The sequence below is a fragment of the Pygoscelis adeliae genome, unplaced genomic scaffold (genome assembly GCF_000699105.1).
Source record: "Pygoscelis adeliae isolate BGI_AS28 unplaced genomic scaffold, ASM69910v1 Scaffold6, whole genome shotgun sequence".
Lineage (NCBI taxonomy): Eukaryota > Metazoa > Chordata > Aves > Sphenisciformes > Spheniscidae > Pygoscelis > Pygoscelis adeliae.
This window is the reverse complement of record NW_008825075.1, coordinates 6,041,221-6,062,910: the sequence shown is the minus strand read 5'-3', so window position 1 is coordinate 6,062,910 and position 21,690 is coordinate 6,041,221. Positions and strand designations below refer to the sequence as shown.

The 21,690-nt window shown below is 44.3% G+C and overlaps 1 protein-coding gene across 1 annotated transcript in view; it reads right to left on the bottom strand.

Annotated features, from left to right (window-relative positions):
* Positions 1-9,125: 9,125 nt before the first annotated feature.
* Positions 9,126-21,690, bottom strand: part of PHLPP1 (PH domain and leucine rich repeat protein phosphatase 1) — a 69,064-nt gene continuing 56,499 nt past the window's right edge. The window contains exons 13-17 of the mRNA XM_009326697.1: positions 20,328-20,458; positions 16,690-16,794; positions 15,557-15,751; positions 13,145-13,373; positions 9,126-11,195 (exon numbers count right to left, since the gene is read on the bottom strand). Coding sequence (XP_009324972.1) covers positions 10,071-11,195; positions 13,145-13,373; positions 15,557-15,751; positions 16,690-16,794; positions 20,328-20,458 — 1,785 coding nt within the window. The 3' untranslated portion in view covers positions 9,126-10,070. The remainder of the gene's footprint in view (positions 11,196-13,144; positions 13,374-15,556; positions 15,752-16,689; positions 16,795-20,327; positions 20,459-21,690) is intronic.

Sequence of the window (21,690 nt, the reverse complement as noted above, 5' to 3'; positions counted from 1 at the left end):
CCCATTTCCCTTTGCTGCTTCGAAGCAGCCCCTCAAAGCCCAGTTTCACCTGCAACCAAAGGACTGCACACAGTCGTCACCCTCAGTCCCTCTTTGGTGAGAGGGAGCCTCAGGGTGTATCCAGCTTGCCCGCTGTGACCACCGTCAGCTTATGACCTGCTGTGAGGGGAACAGTGATACCAAAGGTCAAGTCTGTGCTTCCCTGAGAGGTTGTCTTGTGGGTAGGCAGGATGGCCTCTCTCAACCTAAAAGCCCTGGGGACCCCACCACTGGCGCAGTAGGAAGCCTTCTGGTATGCCAAGCTTATCCTGAACCTTCAAAAAGAGGAACAAAATGGCCACCATCCCGTTCCCTGGAGATGCTACAGAACAGATGCAGGCTGCAGGGTGAACCGGAGCTGCCCGACAGGAGAAAAGCCCCACCACAAATGATGGGTCACTGGTGCAAGGTGCTGGGGTGAGCTGAGTAGCTCATTTATCTCAGAGTTACCTGCAAGACTTCCAGCCAGCCCCTTTGGACTTAAACCATCAATTTGCACCTGTCTCCTTCAACGCGGGAGCAAACAGCTTTAGTCAGCCTGAGGACAAAACCTCCAGCTGAGCTCCCCAGCCGTCAACTGTCCACAAAGCGACCCCCTCCCCACAGAAGAGCCTTGGAGAAAAACCAATCTCTCTTTGAAAAAATGTCTCCACGCCCTAATCCAGAGGGGGAAACAAAGCGCATCAGATAGTTAGGACGACTATATTAAAAACAAAACCAAACCAAAACAGAAGAAATCCACCCCCTGATTCTGCATCCCACTGCTGAGTAAACTGCCATGAGAATTTTGTCATGCTGGATCGTGTACCTTTGAGCACCCACTTTCCTGAACGTCTCCTTTATTCAAATAATAGTTCGTAAAAGTAGTTCAGTCCGGGGGGGTCCAGAACAGAGCAAATCAGCATCCAAAGACACAGGTGTCTTGTTTCAATATAAAAGGCAAAATTGTGGGGGGTGAGGCTGGAGAGGAGAGAGTATAATTACTCCTCCAAATAGGCTTAACATAACCTTTACATTCACCAGATAATTCAGGTATCTGGAACTGTAAATCCGGCGCTGCTGGAAGATCTGTGTGTGTTAGGGCATTGCCCTCCTGCCACTGACCAGCTGCAAGGAGGAGGGACCTTTGTACCCATCCACAGAAAGGAAATTTTCAGGTAAGCACAAACAACAAGTTTTCCTATTTTCTTAATGAGTTTAAGAAAACATTCCTAGAATATTTTAAATTTTATCACAATTTAAGCTTTTTCCATTAGTTCTTCAGAAGAGTTCGAGCACATCCAATGTGGAGAAACAACCAGGGACACAAACTGGTTGTGCAACAGCAGAAACTGAATTCAAGGCTTAGCATTAAGAGAAGCTGGGATCTCGGTTTACATGAGAAACTGCTTTAAAGTGATGAGAGTACATGCAGGGATTAGAGTACCAAAGAACAGTCTGAATGGAAATTGTTCTCTCGTAATCCATGTATTTTACTCCCAGTGCAGATTCATCTTCATTAAAGTTGGTCTTCTGGTAATTTTCCACCACAACTTACATTCACCGTAAGTTAAGTAAAGCTATAGATACACAACAGACCTTCAGTAACTCTAATCTCTCAATTACGTTTGCAGAACTCGAGTGTATCCATTTCTTTTTCAAGACTCGGCTAAGTTATTGAAGGGGACTATGACCGTGTTGTTTATGACAGCTGTGACATTCGTCATTACTCACGTCTTTCACAACATCCATCTCCAAGAAAAGGTGGCGCTCAGTGTATTGCAGCATCTTAATGCCAGCACAGCATAAAAAGCGTCACAGATGCTCACCATCACCCATCATAAATAAAACATGAGACTCCTTGCAAGGTCCGCGGGTTGTCAGGGCGTTTGATGTAATTGGTTTTGGCGTGTGACAGTGCAAAACGGGCAAGTCACAGGATGCCCTTCATTACTACAAACCGACTATTGATTTCCAGCGATGCCGTTCGCACACAGACCTGCACCTGCTACTGGACTTCCCAAAACTCTTGGGCCGTGTTGAAGAGCTCAAGTGAGGGAAACGCATGCATGCGTTTTACAGGTTATTAGTTTTTCAGAAGGATGTAGAAAGGCTCGTGAGACAGATGCACAAAGGTAAGGATCGTATGTTTTAAACAGGCTTTAGAAAACTCAGTTATGGTTTGGGTGTATGACTTTCAGTACTACAAGAGAAACTGTATAATGGAGGTATTTAGGCATTTATAGGTATATGAAAACCTTGAATTTTTGCTATCCCGTACCGACTTCCAAGATAAATATGGATAATGGAAGTGCAGGAGGAAAAAAGGAGGCTTGAATTTGCCCAGCTGTTTAGTGAAAATTGGAGTTTCATCAGCTGTGAAGACACTATGTGCATTGCATATACATTACTCATAGGCTTCCCACCATACCCAGATTTATAGCTTTAAGCATAGCTTTGTACTATCATGTGCACACCCACACCACTTCTCGCCCACACCACAGCAGCCCGTATCTACAAGCGTGAAGGACCCACCACAGTGACTTCCAAGTACTCAGTATTTTAGGGCAGGATTCTCAGCACAGAACAATGGAAGCCATGGGACACTGGAAGAGCTGGTGGCAGAAAATTAATGAGTTTAAGACTTCCTAAGTGGAGGTTAGCTAGCATTCTGAGTCACCATAGGGGGGGCACAAACAGTAAAAAAGCGTGTTTTCTTTCCTTCAGATTGCAAAAATAACTCCCCAACAAGATGGCCCTATGCCCCTGAGCAACTTAAAGGAGATTCAGATTTTTTACACTGTTGTGGATCAGCTCTGGTGGTGAAGATTAGGCAATTTATTGGTCCAAATAAATAAGGCACGCTCTGATCAAGATTTCATTGCCCGTTCGCTAAGACTACTTGAGAGCTCGCCGAGACCATCTTCTTAGCTGGCAGCATTGCAGATGCTCTACTGAGCAGTAGCAGGTCTAGCTTCCCTGGCTCCCTCAGCCCTCGCATCCTTGTTTAGACTTGCAGCAGTCGCTTCCAAGACTCGGGAGGCTTCGGTGTGTGCGAGAGCCCTCGGCCTGCACGAAGCAGCTACCTGCTATGCCGGTGTTGCTGCCTTGCTGCCGTTTGTTCAGCTGAAGGAAGGCTTCTCCGGACCGCTGGTGTTCCTGCACGATTTCACACGACGATGTACACGAGGGTGTAAGATGCACTCGTTTCACTGGCACCCTCCAAGGATGAAGATGCAGCAATTCTGGTCCTGCCCCGCGGTAACACGAGGGGGAGCCCTTGCAGTTTTCAATTAACAGAGACGGCAGCAATACGCCTTTTTCTACCCCAAATACAAAGGCTCAGTTCCTAATCAGAAAAAAACCAAGAGGCCTGAAAGCCATTTCTTACCTTCTTCACAAGGAGACTGCTTCTGGTTCAGACAAGTGCACGCCACGCGTCACTAGGAGAGGGGAAGGTCACTTGCTACGGATCCCCTCCCCGCACGTCCCCATTTCTGAAGAGGGGGCAGGATGGACTGCGGACACATTTTCACATGTTCTCATCCAATTTGTCATTTCAAGGCACTCCAAGAATGCCAGGGAAAGACTTTGCTGGTACCTGAGCTGACTCTGAATAGCCCTGTGGTCAAATTTTGCCCAACAGAAATGGGATAACCTCTTTACCCCTCCTTAAGTGACCCTACCACAGGTGACTTGTCAATAGGTTTCACAAAGCTTGCTTTTGGGGAGCTTTGCTGCTTTCAGGAGGACAGCTTTGGCCACCTGGAAAAGACACAGCAGTTTTTGCTCTCCCTCACCACCCAATTTTAAATACATTTGAGCAGAGTACTTCACTATGTGTTCTATGCACTATTCTGTGCACAATATGTCACTATATATTCTATAATTCTATTTACATATTCTGTTTTTCAGGACCAAGATAAGGACTAACTGCAAGTGCACCTACTGCAAGATTCCCCCCCCCCCCCTTCTCCAAAAAAAGGCGTCTCTCTCCTTAGGAGGGATTACAATGAAAAAGCATCTTATTCATAAGTCACTGAGTCACATACTTCTGCTACACCAGCCTTCCTTCATAGTTCTGCGTCCCAATTTTCTTTAAAGCATTCAACTCCCCCCCCCCCCCCTTCTCCAAAAAAAGGCGTCTCTCTCCTTAGGAGGGATTACAATGAAAAAGCATCTTATTCATAAGTCACTGAGTCACATACTTCTGCTACACCAGCCTTCCTTCATAGTTCTGCGTCCCAATTTTCTTTAAAGCATTCAACAGCATACATTCAATTAGCAAAACAATTCCATCTGTTCTGTGAGTCAATACTGACAACTTTACTGTTAAAATACACGTATTCCTCTTGGTGCAGCTGTGCTTAACCTGACAGGGGGTAGAAGAGCCTGCTGTGCTCAGAGCATCGTGCCTAGTGCCCAGGCTCCCATTGCAGGGCTGCAGCCCAGCTGACACCGGGGGCTCCCGAAGGCCTCCACAGCCCCATCCCTGGCCACTGCTGGCCCCTGGGACCCCTAAGTCACCTACATACCCTAACCACAGGCCTCCAAAGGCACTTTCACAGAACCACTGATGAAAGATCCCGTTTTTGGTGGTTTGCTTACGTTTTGACAAGTGACACAGAAGAACAAGCTCAGATGAAAACGTGAAACAGGCAGCAGCAGGGCCATCAGGACACTGAAACTGAGACCCTAATGGGGGACGGGGCAGTAAAAGCCAGCTAAACCTCATCCGCCAGCAGGCACTACCTCCCGACTTTGGTACTGCCAACTTCATCCTCTCCCCGCAGCCTGAGGTGCAGGAAACCACGCTCTCTGGTTGGAAACCAGGATCTCTGGTTCTCCTACAGCAGAAAGCCTCAGGGGCTCATCTACTCCTGGGTCTCCCTGCCGGGGAGCAGACCAGCCCTGCCTGTCCCGGGTCTCTGCCACATTGCAGTTGTTATACGACAGCTTCCTCACTGCTGCAGTGCCGTCATGCTCCCGAGGAGCTCTTGCAGATTAAGTGTCTCCCTTCAGCTTACAATATTAAGAAAATATGGAAAAAGATGAGATAGTGTCTGCCCCGTTCAGATCCTGCGTCAGTCATAACCTAGAGGGCAAGCTTAGCTCATTGCGGGAGATAAAAGGTAGGACGAGGTATCCGAGTGAACTGCAGGTGAATCCCAACTTGTCAGCCTGAGAAAAGATGATCTAAAGGATGAACTGTTGAACTCAACAGGAATGGAAATACAAATAAAAAAGTCTGGGGAAAAGTCAGGACCAAGCATTTGAACCAGGGACTTGGAGCAAACAAGGAACTTTTTCCCCCACTGATGTCCTAGATAAATGGTATACTGATTCTGCCCCGCAGCTGTTGTTAATCTATGAAATATTTAGGGTTTTTGCACCCCCACCTTTTGATTGAAATGGCTGCGGTGGGGTTTACTTGTTCTCAGGCAGCAGGTGAATTTTAACTTTCATCTTTCCATAGAAGCAGCAGTCTTGTTACGCAGGGCATTTGAACACTTAACGCCATCAGCGTAGGACCCAGCACACCCCTCACCAAAATGCAAGCAATGAAGAGTAAGAGATTGGTTCATGCAGCGCTCCGTGAAATCCTCACTGCAAGCAGTGCAAGCACGCAGGTAACAAATCAGTAAGAAACAAATCAGTTACTCCAAGAATAGCGCAATACATTGGCCCTGAAGCAAGTCAATTGAATTAACAAAGCAGGACAGTAAAGCAGGTTAACAGAAAAAAGTAAACGTAGAGTCATTTAACAGACACCAACACGTCCTGGTTCCAGCTGAGCCCGAAAGATATTTTTACCAACTTCTGGCCACGCAGCTCCCCCTGCAGCCAAAGCTCTGAGGGACCTGACCCTACAGCGCTGCTGAGAACTGCTCAGCTTAAGACTTGAGTGCCTTCTCCTCTTAGAAAAGTTCATCTCTTCATCGACGGCAGGCAGTGTCCAGGGAAATCAGGCTGACCAAGCTAAAGTTACTGTTCCGTTTACTCCTTTGAATCCTAGCGCTCTGCTTGAATCAATTCAAGCACTTCCGCACCCCAGATGGGTAAACTGTTCATTAGGTTATCCCAACCAACCCACGCAAGTGAACGCTCGCAAGCCCAGACCTGCAATGTTGAACCCAAAAAACATCATCCATGACTAGGGCAGAGATGCAGAAATTACCTCCAAAGGTGCGTGTGACACTTCATTAACAGCCACCCCCATGTGGATGTGCCTCCCAAGTAGCAAAGTTACACTTAAAAAAATAAATGCGTACAATTTGCTAGAAAACTACGCGTAGGAGTTGTAAGCACAATGGTCAGGGATCAAGCTGAGATCGCTATGAAGAGACTACTTAAAGGGTAACATACGGGGCGCTGCAGTAGCAGCACATTCTCTAGTAGTGAGGGAGACAACCTACATGGACATAGTTGGCACACTCTAAGAGCAGTAAGCCAGAGGACGGCAATGCCACCGCGGCACTGGTTACCAACATGAAGATGGTGGTGCCATGCGCTGAACGCACAAGCAGGACGCCAACAGGTTATTCATGCCCAACAAAACCATTATGTTAGAGCACTATGGCACAAAGCAAGGAAAAAGGCTCACACATACAAGCACGTAAGTGACTCAGTTACTTCTCAATACCATCATCGCTTCCTATTTAAAGTTATCTTCCAGGAAATAATGTAAATACGTTCATTTTTCTGCCACCAGCCATCTACCTCCTTCTGTTCATGCATTTCTGCCTGTCTCAGATACGGCTATCAGCAAGTTTCAAAGGACACGAAAGGTTTGATTATAAAGGTAATGTGGCTCTACATTTTCCCCAGTTGAAAGCCCTCCTTTCTTTTTAGCCCTCCTTTCTTTTTAGCCCCCAACCTTTGCCCCTGCTGCAGCTGTCAAGTTCTGCAAACAAATCCACTTCTCTGTTTGAGTCACATAGTTCCCAGTAGGTCAAAATTGTGTAAAACATACCGTGCACATAATCATAAAATCATGTATGATAGTAATGCACCTAGATGAAATCAATGACTTCAGCTTCAGTCCTCCCGAGATAAAAACATTCTAGCCCCCTTTTGTGGAAGAGGACAGAGATGCCCAGAAATGTCACAAGCTGCAAAAACTGTACCTTATTTCCAAGTCCCAGTTTAAAGCCAGAACAAAATACCCCTTTGCCCTTGTTTAAAAATAAATACTAAACTTTCCAAAGAGGCTCCCAGCCACCCAACCTACTGATCTAGTTCAGCACGTTATGGAAAGCCCAGTAGAGGGATGAAGTCGCCCCTATGAATGCATCAATCCTTCGCATTATGACTAGTTAAGACAGGCTACTACCACAAATGTCGTCTTCAGGCAGACCAGAAACCCAAAGGTACAGCTCCTCAGCCAAAATCCTGTCACTTTGATGCTACAGAAGCCCTGACTCCAGAATGCCATCGTTAACTTTACAGAAGGTACCATGCTGAAAGCGGCAGGCTTTGGCGGGCTGTCAGTTTTGGCCATCTATGCTTCAAGGTAAGGGCATAATAAGGAGAGAAACCGCATTGTTGCCTGGAAGCTGCTAATGCCACAGGGGCTGGCAAGTTCTTGGAGTTTGTCCTTCAAACGAAGGGAAGGGAAAGTCTTTATGAAGCCTGCGTGCATACACTCCTATTCACACAAGCAAAGGGCACAGCACGGAGCGTCAATTCTCAGCGCTGGTCCAAAGTTTAGCTCACATGAAACGGCTCCTCTTCCACCCCTACTCCGACCTCTGCTCCTCTCTCCGGAGTACTGCATGTATAGCATACCAGAGGCACCTTATCATGAATAGAGACCACAGACGGCAGCAGCAAGATTACTCCTCCCCTAGCAGTGGGTGCTACATGGAAGAGAATTGACTTTTTTTTTTCTTTTTTTTAAGGTAGAGAGAATTTTCCAGCTTGCTCAGGAAACCCTAAACTCGTAACCACTTGCCCAGGCCATGGTAGTGTCCTTGCTAGTTACCACCTTCAGCCTCAAGCAACATCTGAACTGAAGGAAAAAAAGATAACACTTTCCAAGGACACCACGGAAAATTAATCATTCAACAAAATTTGAAATAGACAAACTGTTTACCAAAGAACACCGAAGAGTTACTAGCCAATAAACGATAAGCTTTTTTTTTGTTTAAATACATTATTTAATGAGTTTTCTTTAAGAAAGAGATATTTTGAAGCTCAAATTACAGTGAAGTACAATCTTCTAGATCTACAGTAGACAGTGCTATAAACATTTACCAAACCAGGTATTTTCATGTTTGCTCCTCTACTGTTATTGTTATTACTTAAGGAAAAGAAACTCAAAATCTCTTGTTAACAGCAATCCTGCCCTAACTTGGCTATTTCACCCTAGAACAGAGTAAGGACAACAGCCTGTTACCACAGTCCTCTCCCAAAATACAGACCAAATGTCAAGCAGGAGCAATACACTGTCATGATCACACTAATTCAGCTTTTTAAAGAGTGACAAGTAAAATGGAGCAGTTGGTTGGAGGCAATATTGAAAAAGGGTGTTGCTCCTTTCCCACAGAAATCACAAAAAAAAAAATGCCCTTTTGCTACCAAAGTCAAGCTGCCACTGAACTCGTGTTCATTCAACGCATTCGAGCAAAGCTGAGTTTACGTAGGTAGCTTTGAGTTCACTTTTCCACCGTCTCTTTATACTTTCCCTCTTCTTTCCGTATCGGATGTTTTCTTTCTCCCTTTTCTTAGCCCACATTATCCCTTCATCATTTCTATCTTCAGTTACTCGGTCCCAGCGGGACACAGCCAGAGCACCGCTCCTCTTCAGTCTTCTGGCATCGTCAATACTGTGGCAAAGGGCAAATCAATAGTGCTGAATTAGTACTGAGAAAGAAAAAAAGAAAGCAGGTCAATTCCTCAGAGGGTTGTTTCGTATCTTTTAAAGGCCATTTTGCATGGCCTTTAAATTCTAAAAGTACATGTGAGCTTCTGCAGTCAGTGTAAAAATGTGATCGAGCCGAAAAAGTTTCAACGCTTCTCGGTTTAACCTGAGCAGCACGCTGATGAAACACAGCAAGCTACTGTTTGAAAGCTGCTGCTCAGCTATTCAGACATAAAAGCAGACATCAGGTGTAAATTTCATATTTATTATAACAAAAATTATGACATGTTCATTTGTGCATTCAGCTTTAATATAACTCTTGGTATGTAAATGTTCTACAGCAAATGAGCTCTATACAATCATGCTGGTTGTGGCAGCAGTAAGGAACACAAACTAAACGTGTCTGTAAAAGTAAGGAAAGAAAGAGACCAGAGGAAAAAGTGGGTTTCTTTAAATGGTCTACACCATCTCAGTTCTAGCTACCTTGTACACAGCCACTCGGTCCGTTACGCTCAATGACCGTGGCCCAAAGAGTCGCTTAAGAAAAAAAGGTCAATTTTTCAGGTTGTGTCCTTAATGCCAAGGCTACAAAACATGTAAGCATCACTATACAACACTGAGCTATTTACAGGAATTTCCCAATCAACTGTTCTCTCAGAGAAAATTAGTGAATCTCAGTGACTTAAGTCACCTGAAAGAGTAAAGCAACTCCTAGGAGTTAGTCTCCATATTCTACAAATGTCTATCATTTTCAAGACCAAAAAAAGCCTTTTCTCTCAAAGAAATACAGTATTACAATATTACTTAAATCATTTAGCACTGGCTACTGCCCTGCTTTTCAAACAAAACAAACAAGCCATTTTAAAAAATATTACATCATCATCTGTTTCTCAGCAATATATTAAACCTTTTTATTATTTTTTTTATTATTTTTTTGTTTTTACACTTGATATGTTAAGGGAAGGTTAACTATTTTAAACTTTACCGGTCAAGCGTCTCTAGAAGAAAGTCAATGGATATTAAACCTAACAAACTGAAAAGCTGCAGTTATCTGTAGTGGCAGGATAAGGAAAAGGAAGTATATAAAGGAAAAGGATAAGGAAAACCCCTGCTGTAATGCGAGCCCACTGCGGCCCGCACTCAAGTCTCCTTGTTTGTTAGTTTATTTCTGAGCAGTAAATAGAGTGGGTCATAGTGGTGTGTCGTAATAGTCTGCCAGGTGGTCTGTCGGATACTGCCGCTGCTGCTGCTGCTGTTGCTGCTGCTGTTGTTCCTGGTGCTGCTTCATGATCTCCTTGACTTCTTCTTCAAGCTCTGGTGGGATGATAAACTGGTCGTCGGGATCGGGCTGTGCTGGAGCAGCAAAGTAGCCCCCTGTTTTTCTGAGTGGCGCATCCGTCGCAACTTCAATTAAGTTATGGCTCCTCTCTTGTGGTGCCACAGAACCGTTGCCCCGCCGGCGCCCTATTGTGCCTGTGGCAGAATATTCAGCTTTCCTGGGAAGGCCGGGCTCATCTTCATTGGCACTGATGACGATACCTTCGTCGCTGGCTTCCACCGGCACTTGGAGAAGCTGCTTCTCCTTCGCTCGGCTGCAGTGGATGTCCACCTCCACTTCCACGCGGCTGCCATTGGTGAACACCCCCTCAATCGGCTCCTCATCGTCACTGTCAAGGCCATTGTCGGAGAAGGCGCTGGAGAAGGTGGCGCTGGAGAGCTGCCGTTGGAAAGAATTGGACAGGCAGACGGGGTGCAGCATGCAGCGCTGCTCCCCCGGGTAGGCCGGGCTGTTCTCGTTCATGGCTACCTGTGGAGGCTCGTCAGAGGCCGTGGACCCCACCTCACTGCTCATTTCGGAGGTGGAGATCTCGCTGCTGATCTCCGAAGCCATGCCGCTGCTTGAAGATGGCATCCCAAGTGCATCTGTTGGCCTGTCCTTGATGACCACGTTGACAGACTGGGGGAAAATGCCTGGGCTGGGGGGTGGGACCCCATTAAGTTCACAGCAGCAGAAGCTGTCCTCCGTCACGTTGAGCTGAACCACGACAGCACTGATACTGTCGTTGCAGCCGTAACTCTGGGCCAAAGTGCAAAGCTTCTTCGCGGCTGCCAGCGCATCAGGCACGTTTCTGACTGCCTCCACTGCTTCATCCATCGAGAGGCTGTCCCACAGCCCCTTGCTCCCCAGAATGAAGAATTCATCTTGCGGAGTTAAGGTGATGGACTGGACGTGAGGACGGGGCACAACGCTTGGGTGAAGGAAGGTGTACCCCAAGATTCTTGTTGAATCCGTCACACCATTCACTTTGCCATCCTGAAATTAGAAAGGACAGGAAATTGGAAACAAAGCAGACAGGGATACGCAGCACCTGCATCTCCTTGCGTTTTACCGATGGCTGTTTTTGCAGTACCCCCAACACTGCCATTTACAGACGAGAAGACGGAAAAGCAAAGTGACTTGCAAGGAGGTGACAGAGCTGGGATTAGAGCACAGCAATGGCTGGTTTCCAATGCTGTGCTACGCCTCCTACACCCTACTGATTTGTCATCAGCATCACCTATGCACAGAGCAGCAAAGCAGAAGTCTGCAACAAAGAGCCATCTATTCTGCTCCTGCAGCTGCAAGCACCAACTGGACTAACGTTTTACCAGTGAGTCAGACTTATCCCTCCTCCACCCACGATATCTGGCTGTATACAGGGCAAAGCCACACACAGCTCCATTTGACACAGGGGCAGGTCATTCTGTTATGACTCTTCTCCTGCAGCTGTAACAATCGTAGGTTTCATCTTGGCTCATCACTTCGGAAACAGAAGTTCATTAAAAAAAAAAAAAGGACTTTAAATGAAGCACGCAAGTCAAATTCAAATGCAGCAGAGAGCAAGTCTGCATTTCTCAGTCAGCTGAGTTGCAGTGAAATGTTTTACATGCCCCAATTACTTACTACGCTTCCACTTAGATATGACATTTCCAAGGAGAGGAGGAGTAATATCTGAAGGGAAAACATCAGTAAAAATGGATGTATTTGAGAAGTAAATCCCATGCATGTCCAAATCCCAGGATCCTGTCCTGGTTAGAATCCAAGCTGCCAGAATAAGCAGAGCAAGTGTCTGAAACAGCAAGCCTGACTATCTGCCAGCCTGCTGGGGATAGCAGCACCCTGCTAATTGCATGTTTGAGAAGAACAACAAAGGTGAGGATTTACACTCATTTGGTCCAGCTGATGACTGCAGTGATTATTATAAAGCAGATAACCACAGAAAAGTGAACTAAGACTAAATAAAGCTTCCCCTTTAAAACCACTCAGAGAAAAAAAAACCTTGTCGGCTTGTTAACTTCCCCATTAGAAGGCTGACAGCAGTGATAAGCCATCAACGTGCATGAAATCAGTGAGTCATCTTAAGATTCAGCGCAGAAATTTCCCTTTTGCTCTACGGAACAACACAACGAGCGTGCCTCGGTGATGCACACTATGTTGGAGTGACTCCCTTCCAACTTGTCGCGTTTGAGATCCCAGTCATCACCTTTCCCTGGCGAGATCGATAGGCACACGACTTACTCCACACACACACGCACGCGCGCGCGCACACACACCCTGCTCACGGGCATACAGCAGTGAGTTTTCTGCCCTTTCCTCCACCATTAGGAGGATTCAATATTTATCTATTCCTATGCATGTGTCACACAAGGCAAAGCAAAACTGACAGCGGTGTTCCCTTGTAAGAAGGGAACAAATAGTTTTCTCCTCTCTCATGGTTCAGCTGAGCACAGGATGGGTCTTCCTTTTGGGCAAGTGCTCTCTTCAAGAGCCACCTGTCAAAGGGCAGCTCTGGGAACGTAGGAGCTCAGACAGCAAAGTCAGCCTGCCAGGAGCAAGGAGTCTCCTAAGGGAAGGATAGCATCGCTCCAAGTGCTCTGCCCTCTCATCCTTTTCGACTGGAGAGGCTCTTCACGGCAGCTCCAACACAGAAATTCCTCTCTCCATTAGGAGGAGGCTGTCTGCTTTCCTGTTTCAACGCAACATGCTCACAGTTGCTCACTCTCTGAAGCTAACATGGCAATGGGATGGAAAAGCAACTTGATTGCATGATAACTTGATTGCATGATATGAATCACTTTGAAAGGAAAAGTGCAACTCGGGAACCCATACCATTAACACCACCTCTTAGAGGTTACTAATATTGACATGTAATTTCATGCATTGCTGTGCAAATGCTCTCCAAGGAAGCTGCAAGTTGCAACAGTCCCTAACTTTTCTCTAACCTCTGTGATAATGGCCTTATGCTGCTTAATCCTCTTCAACTCTTCTTCACAACTCATCACGTAACACCTGGACAAAGGCAGAGGTTTCCCATTCCGGCAGAGAACGGTTTGGCACTTCCCCACGTTTGCTGAGGTTAGCGTGAAGCATCCACCAGGGTCCATGGGATCATGTTTTATATGGCAGAGGACAGCAGAGCCTCCAAGTTTTTGTCCAGCTGTTCCAAGTTTCCTGGAATTTAAACAAAACAATGATTGTTCTTTAATTGGAAAACAAGTGTTACGGGTACTATGGAGAAACAGCCGCTGTTCTGCAACCACAAGCACTCAGGGCATTGACTCTATTGGATCACTGGGACAGAAACAAAAGTCTCCACTGACTGTGACACTATGGCAGCACTGCAGAGAAATCACGTGCAACTCTCGGGCAGTGTGTTATTTACACATATGCAAATCTGCTCAATTTTAGAACAACAACAACAATCTTTGCACTTTTAAGAGTTGCACAGTTGTCTCTTCCTCTACATCTTAAAGGCATTTGTTTTAAAGGTCAGATTGAGGGAAACGGAGAGGGTTAGAAAAGTACTGAGGACTATTAAATGAGTACAGGTAGAGCTTAAAAAGGGGGTTCATATTATCCAGCTGGTTCTTTGGCTTCTGAAGCTACAGATTTTATTATAAAAAAAATAATTCTAACTGTAAAAACTATTTTTGAGCAAAAACAGAAGGCAGAGGTTCACTGTTTTGTGATTACTTCAGAATAAAGCTCTTAAAGTATCAAATGATGATCAAAAAAGCACAGTGGCTGTTAACTCCACTGTAAGGCAGCACACTTTTAATTTATCCTGTCAGTAACTAACCTGTTAAATAGGTTCTTAGAAATATTTAAGCCTGCCGTTTTAGCAGGGGTCATAGTGGAAAAAAAAATAACCTATGGATAAAAGTAAAGTTTTCAGAATCCTGTAATTAGAATGTAAATTCATTTCAATACTAGACTGTGAAAAACCATCCATCCTTCCCAGCATCTTGTTTATCAGGGCCTTCTCCTACAGTAATTAGGAATTACAGTAATTAGAAAGCTAATTATAGAGGTTACTAAAATTTTATTAAGGCTAGGTATAGCTGGCAAGAACCTTTAATTCAAAATCCTGAGGAGAGAATGCACAACTAAATTTGTAGCCAAGCTTCAATATGTTTAATTTTTTAAAAATACACTTCAGGAGTGTTGCATATAATCTGTAATAATCCTCAATGAATGGTTAAATGCAACTGGAATGAATACTATTTCTGGTTCTCCAAGGAAGTGGTTAGCTTACTTTGACTTGGGACCGAAAAAAAAGGCAGCTTTTTGTAGGAATGCCACATTCCTGTGAAATTGCAACAGTAGTAAATAAAACCACTTAATAAGTACTTTTGATACTTAAATTCGTTATTATTTTTGAATATTTTAAGTGTATGGCAACCACCTTCTCAGCTACCGGTCTGAGGCGCTGCTATAAGCAATTATGGGAAGGAAGCATTTTCTCTCTTGTGTTTCAGGTTCAATACCACCCTACTGCTTCCTATCTTTCCCGATATCAGAACTTCAGTATTCTTCCTCTGCAGAGGTGCAGCAATTGAATGATAAGCAATGCTACTTTTAACTTGATCCACTTCCTCAGTCTCTAAGCTGCTTATTTGCTTTCTCCTTTGTTTCCCTGACCTCTTCGTTCTCCTTTGTTCAATTCCCTTTGTACTCCTCTTTCGCTTGATGTCTCCCCAGGCACAATTTCTTCTTCTGTCAAGAACAGCACGCATACAGGTTTCCAAACCACTACATAGAGCCACTATTACACTCACCGCTATTGTATCACAATCTCTTTGGATGGGTCCTGCTCAAATAATAGTCTAAGGCCAAAGGGATGACAGGAGATAGACATTTCTAAGGAGTCAGAGTACACGTTTGAAATACCTGTGTAGCCTTAAATAACCTGAATTGGTACAGAGAAACAGAAAGGATCAGCCCAAGCTTTGCAGCCAGTAACAGTAAGGAAGTTTAAAAGATGATCAAGAGATTCATACCACTGACTTGGTTACGGTCAACTGTGAATCCTAAGACTTAAAGACGACACCAGAAAAGAGTAAACCTCCACCCACCACTTAGTTCATGAGCACTTAGTAACTTCACAGGTGGGGTGGGGTTTTTTTTTTGTTTCGGTGGGGAGATGTTGGGGTTTTTCTCCCCACACCTGAAAGGAACAGAGGGCAACATTCACAAAACAAGTGATAAAAGAAAACACCATAGCCAGATTCCAAGGCTTTTTTCCCCTCTTGCACTTTTTTGAAGCGAGAAAAGAGCAGGTGTCTGACCTGAAAGCGAACAAACTGCCCAGTGAGCATACACAAGATAAAAAAGGCTTCAGATCCAAGACTCACCTCTGCATAACAATGAAAGTGTTGATCATGTATTCCTCCTCATTTTTTGTTTTCTGCAGCTCTTCTGCTAAGATGTCGCTCATTGTGCACTGCAGCAGATACGGCACTTCCACGTTGCGGTCACCATCAAAAACACCATAAAGTGCCTCCCGGTTGTCACAGAAGTTATTGGCTGAAAGTGCTGCCACACAAAGCCTAGTGAAAAAACAAAGCAGGAGAACATCAAGGTTGTTACTCACTACTAGTTTCTCATCTTGTCATTCTGACCAGAAAGAAGCAGCCTGGTCTGAGAGCTAGTTTTAACCACCTCTGTTCACAAGCATTTCAGGACTGCTTTCTGAGCTGTGGAGAAGAGTCCGGCCCATCAATAGTGCTAAGATATGGAGAGAACTATACTGGAAGTTCAAGCCAAGCCCTAAGGATTCTTCCTCCTTTTCAGCATGTGAACAAGTCCCTTATTTGTAGAAATAGGGGAAAAAGTATGCCTGAAACAACATCAGTTGAAACCGCACTTGCCCCTCTGAAAGCCATCCTTGTGATTTAACATGCCGATGACCAAAGTTGCGCGATAAATCAGTTAACAGTAAAGTAAAGGATTGCTGGCATTTGATACAGAAACCTAGGTAGCAGAAGATTTCTAAAAAGGTATTTAAGGAACAAAGAAAAGATTCATCACGTTGCCAGCAACACAGAGACTAGCAGACTCTTGGTACATTATTTGTCAAGTGCTGCCTTAGTCACAGGAGCTCTGCACACTATGAATATTCAGAGTTTTGGCCATTCTGCCTCTTCCTTTAGTATCTCTGATTTGCTTGGTAAACATCCTTTGGTTGAAGAAGCTTTTTGCAAAGAGGAAAATGCTTTTAAACACTCAGATCTTTTGCAAGTACCGGAGTCTTGCATAGACAAAATGTGTCGGCTATGCTTGTATCTTAGCAACTTCCCTAACAAAGACCAGAGTGGAGAGCCAGGCAGGGGCCCAGTATACAAATATAGAGTCATGGCATGGCCTCTGCCTTTGTGAGGCCCAAAATGTCCCCAAAACTTTCACTGAAAAAAGGATTTCTTTGTATCAGCATAGAGGTGCTCCGCTGCTAGGATGCTCGTATAATAAAAACCACGCCAGGTCATACTTGTTCTTAACGCCCGACGCTTCTGTGTAACCGTGACTCCACACTGCCGGTGCTCCCGAAGCATCACCAGCTGAGGGCTGGTCGATCTTGAAGCAACGGATATTGCTGCAAGGAGAAAGGAAAGGGGAAAGATGCAATGGATTGAAGTGCTGACATGATCCAGCTTAAAATGTGAAGACAACTTTTTTTTCCCCTCCCAGTTCTTAGTAATACATTTAATAGAAGAAAATGAAACAGGACATCCAAAGCAGTTACTTTTATGTGTTTGTATACAAGGAACAAAAAAGCAGTAAATAACTGAGCCACTATGAAGGTGTCAGCTTCACTGTTCTGCTTAGCTGGCTTTTCTTGCCCTGCTCTCACCCCTGAGCTATTTGTTTCAAACCTGGCCCAGTAGGAATACAAGGCAAATTTGTCACTAGCTTGATGAAAGCCAGTACAGGGGAGTGATTTTTTGACTTATACATCTCTTCCACCCATTTTAACAAGAAGTCTCTGGGCTCTTTTCATTCTACACAGATGAAGCCTCCTGTATGACCCACACCATCCCCTAAATGGAAAAAAAAAAAAAAAAAAGGAAAAAAAAATTCTTTAGGAATAGCAACGTGTAGTAACAGCCTTCCATGAAAATGCCCACAAACAGAAATCTGCTCCATCCTTGTCCTGCACCAACCTGGAAGAGCCAGCCTGCGGTCCTGACAGCAAGCACAGCCCTTCTGCCTTCCCCAGTTGTACAATCCAATTTTCACTGAGGCCCTTGATCCTCTACCCTCCAATTTACTACCAACATAGCCTTTAGCCCGAATTTCAAATATCTCACGCAGCGTAGTAAAGACTTAAAAAGGGCCCAGCCTTCTCTGTTTTATACTCCTCTTCACAGCCCTGCTTTGCTGGGGAGAGATGACCTCCTCCCTGCTCCCTACTGCTCTCTTCCAAAGGCAGGGAAAGCAAACTCCCCACACGCTGCAGACACTTCAAAGGCACCCGAACCTTTCATGAACCAAATGAATCATAAAAGGACACAAGCAGAAAGGTCTAACTGTTCACTCTGAGCATTCATTTTTCTCTATCCAAACCCCCACCTGACCTGAACACACAGAAAAGTCTTTTCAGCATTGCACAGCCTTCCTCAAATAACCTGAAGTACTGTCACATCCAGTTCACCTTCTTTTTACGCTGATAGTCAGGATGTACATCAGCGAGGGCAGATTAAAAGCAAACAAATTACATAAATAACGTTAGAACCACTGGTGTTTGAAGCTCGTGGTTTTGCAGCCCTCTGTGTGACAAACAGGAGGCAAACATCTCGCCACGAACATTAGAAAAGATTACCCGACCCCAAATCAAACTGGAAACCTGGGTCTCTTCTAAAGTAGCAGAGATATTAATTCTGTCTCCACCTGCAAACTGCTACACACATGAGCAGACACACTTTCTTCACCGACTTCTCATACAAGGCACTTATCTTGCAGGGCAGAGGAACTTGGATCAAAAGGGGTTTTCTGTTTGATTCTTTTTTAACCGAGTTGACTGACCCCTGGTTCCTGGGCAGGTCAAGGACCCAGAGCTGCCTTAAGGCTTCTCAACAGTGGTAAAAAAAGCTACCTCAATGCATTGCTTTCAGCTTCCTCAGTGGCACTACTACAAATAGACCATGTGCCTGGAAAGGAATGATATCCAGCAGCACACCCTATGCAGGGAAGATGGGCTAAGGCTTCCGGACAGCATGGTTTATTTCCCCCCTCATTTAAAATTACTGTTACAATTGAACTAAATGCTCCTCCCTAAAAAATCAGAGTAGCAGCATCTTTTTTTTTTTCCCCTTTTTCATTTTAATTGCTACTGAAAAGTCTTACATCCAATAAATCACTTGGCAACATCCTCCTAAGCATGCAAGCCTCCTTTAAGATCTCCATACATATTAAAAAAGCAAGCATGCATGACAGAACTCTTCTCATCAGCACTAAAAATACATATTAACCTACTACCTGCTTGAATCCTGCTAGGGCACAGATGGAGAGCTGCCTTTCACATGCAGAAGGAAGATATAAAAAGTACCAAGTGCACAAGTATTTTCGTGCCTGCCACAAAAAACAAGCGAAAGGAGCACCTCCTCCCTCACAGTCAATTATAGCAGTATACCGTAGAAGTCAGCGTAGTATATCAGCACGGACACTAAGCAGCTCCTCAGGAGGCCTGAAACACCTGACTGTGGCTAATGAATATTAGGGAAGAAAACAGACCTGAGGTCTTAAGAATAATTTATTAAAAAAACCAAATAACCAAACAAAACACACACACAAGAGGAAAAAAATTTTCTGCAAATTAAAGACAACGCATATGCCAGTGAAAATATGGTGCGTAACTGGGCCACGCTACTCTTCTACTACTTAGGACTTAAATTTGTACAATACTGCTATAGGGCATGATGCCTGAATACTAAAGTGGCAAGAGATTGGCTTGCCCATCTTGTCTGCTGGGTTACACGCAAGAAAAGCTGATCTTTAAGTTCCGACACAATTCAATTAGCTTTGTTACTTTTTTTTTTTTCCCTGTAACATTCCACACTGCTTCTTCAGGAAGGTTTCCTGTATACAGTAAAGCAGTTCTTAAAATAGAGTAACGCCCCTTTTTTTCCGCTGTCTGCTGCAGAACGTGGACTATTGTTTTTATCTGTGAAAACTCATCACTATTCAAATTTCCATTTAAATTTGATAGAATTTGCTGATTCAAGCTAAAAGCAAACTCACACTGTAAGTTTCCCTTGCTTGCACAACAGATGAGGTTTACTACTCCAGTGTCTGATCTTAACCATTTAAAAGCAAATCACACAAAGCAACTGCTCAACCCTTAAAAAGTACACGAACCCTTCTTGGAATCATGCAATATTTAAGGATCAAGAAGACTTAGAAGGAACCTCTGTGCTGGTGCAGTTCCCTTCAGGACATAAGAAAAGCTCAAGGCAGCACCACTGTCCACAGCTGACCTGTTTTAGTGCAACAATTTCCCAACACGCAGCAGAAGGAGGCACAAGGCGAATTTAAGTTATGGATGGTTAAGTCCCAGGGCAGGAAACAAACAGGTAGACAGGAATAAAATAGAAGGTCCCAAAGCAAGGTAACTAGCTTTGCTGCAAGCAGAGTGGGAGATGACAGTCTTCAGGAGCAGCTTAAATATGGAAAAAAATATTTACAGGACAAAAGCAGAGAGGTATGAAAGGTAACAAGAAGTGGTATGTGAAGAGGTAAAAAGGAAAAGAATGGCAAAGACAGACGAACGTCAGAAAAAAACCACAGTAAGTAGCTACTGGCATCTCAACGGTGGAATAAAACAAGTATTTTGGTTGAATCTAATGTCAGAAGTAAAACGGAGATGAAACTGGCCCAACAGTGGTTGTATCAGCCCACCAGACCCCTTCAGGAGTTACAGCTGAAAGCAATTGCACTGAAGTGGGTAAAGTAATCCTCTCCAATGAAGTATTAATTTCTGAGCTACCCATACAATCTGTTACTGTCTGATCCACTGACAACAGGGAGCCATACTCTTTGAAGAGATTTACACTTCTGCGTATTGTGTTTTTGTCACACCCTAGTGACAGGAGTCGCTCTGCCCCCTCCCCGCTCTGTAAGGTAACTTACTTCAGCAGCTCTAGGGTTTTGTGATCCAAGGCTAATCTGGGATTTCCAGTCAGGTCCAGCTCTTGTAGTTTTGGAGGCAGGTTTTCAGGCAATGTAATTTCACTCAGTTCATTGCAGCTTAGGTCCACACACTGCAAAAGGAAAGCAGCCAAGTAAGCAAGAGAATTCAGCTGTCATCAAGATCATAGAGATTTTGATTAAATGTAGCAATGCATGTTTCATGAACAATAAAGGCTGCAACCAAGACCTAAGACCATTCATTTAGGTACGTGGTTCTTACAAAATAACTTTCATATGGCATTTAGTCATCTTCCCAGATGCCTGGGGCACCTAGAAATACATTCCCTCCATTTCCATCTCTGGCCAGGTGTCATCTTTTTACAAAACTATTAAAGTTTGTCTGCTCTTCACAGAGACAACGATCGTCAGTGTATTTTCAAGTATTTAAGAAAAAATGTTACTGACTAAAACAGTTGCCAGTCTTTTAATGGATAAAGCAAATGGAGATAAATACAGTTGGGCCTTCTAAGCCACTGACATAGCAGTCCCTCCTCCGAAGGCAGTTTAAACCAGCATGAGTATGAACACGCTCTCTGGAATTCAATATTTACTGAGGGATATTAAAATAAGCAGGGTTATGAATGCATGTGGAGGAGAGGAGTAGGGGGGGAAAGGAAAAAAAAAACTGGAGCAGTTTCAAACATGGTTTTAATTGATGTCATCTTAGATGGATTCATATTTAAATACAAAGTCAATAAAATGAGTGAAAACAAATTAAAGCTTAAATATTTCAGAAAAAACATGATACAAAACAGCAGAGAAACTTGCTGACTATCCACCAGCTAAGCACAAATTAGCTAGAACAAGTCCACTAGAATGACAAAATCCCCAAACATTGTTTAAAGCTGCATATCCAGATGAAAGTCAATACACAAGGAAAAATATGGCATTTTAGAACAAAACCAACTCTCCAAACCCTATTACAGAACCACCAGTGTCATAGTTTAACCCCAGTCAGCAACCAAGCACCACACAGCCACTCGCTCACCGTCCCCCTGGTGGGATGGGGGAGAGAATTGGAAGAGCAAAAGTGAGAAAACTCGTAGGTTGAGATAAAGATGGCTTAATAGGTAAAGCAAAAGCCATGCACGCAAGCAAAGAAAAACCAGGAATTCATTCACTACTTCCCATCGGCAGGCAGGTGTTCAGCCGTCTCCAGGAAAGCAGGGCTCCATCATGTGTAACGGTGACTTGGGAAGACAAAATGCCATCACTCCGAACGTCCCCTCCCTTCCTTCTTCTTCCCCCAGCTTTATATGCTGAGCATGACATCATATGGTATGGAATATCCCTTTGGTCAGGT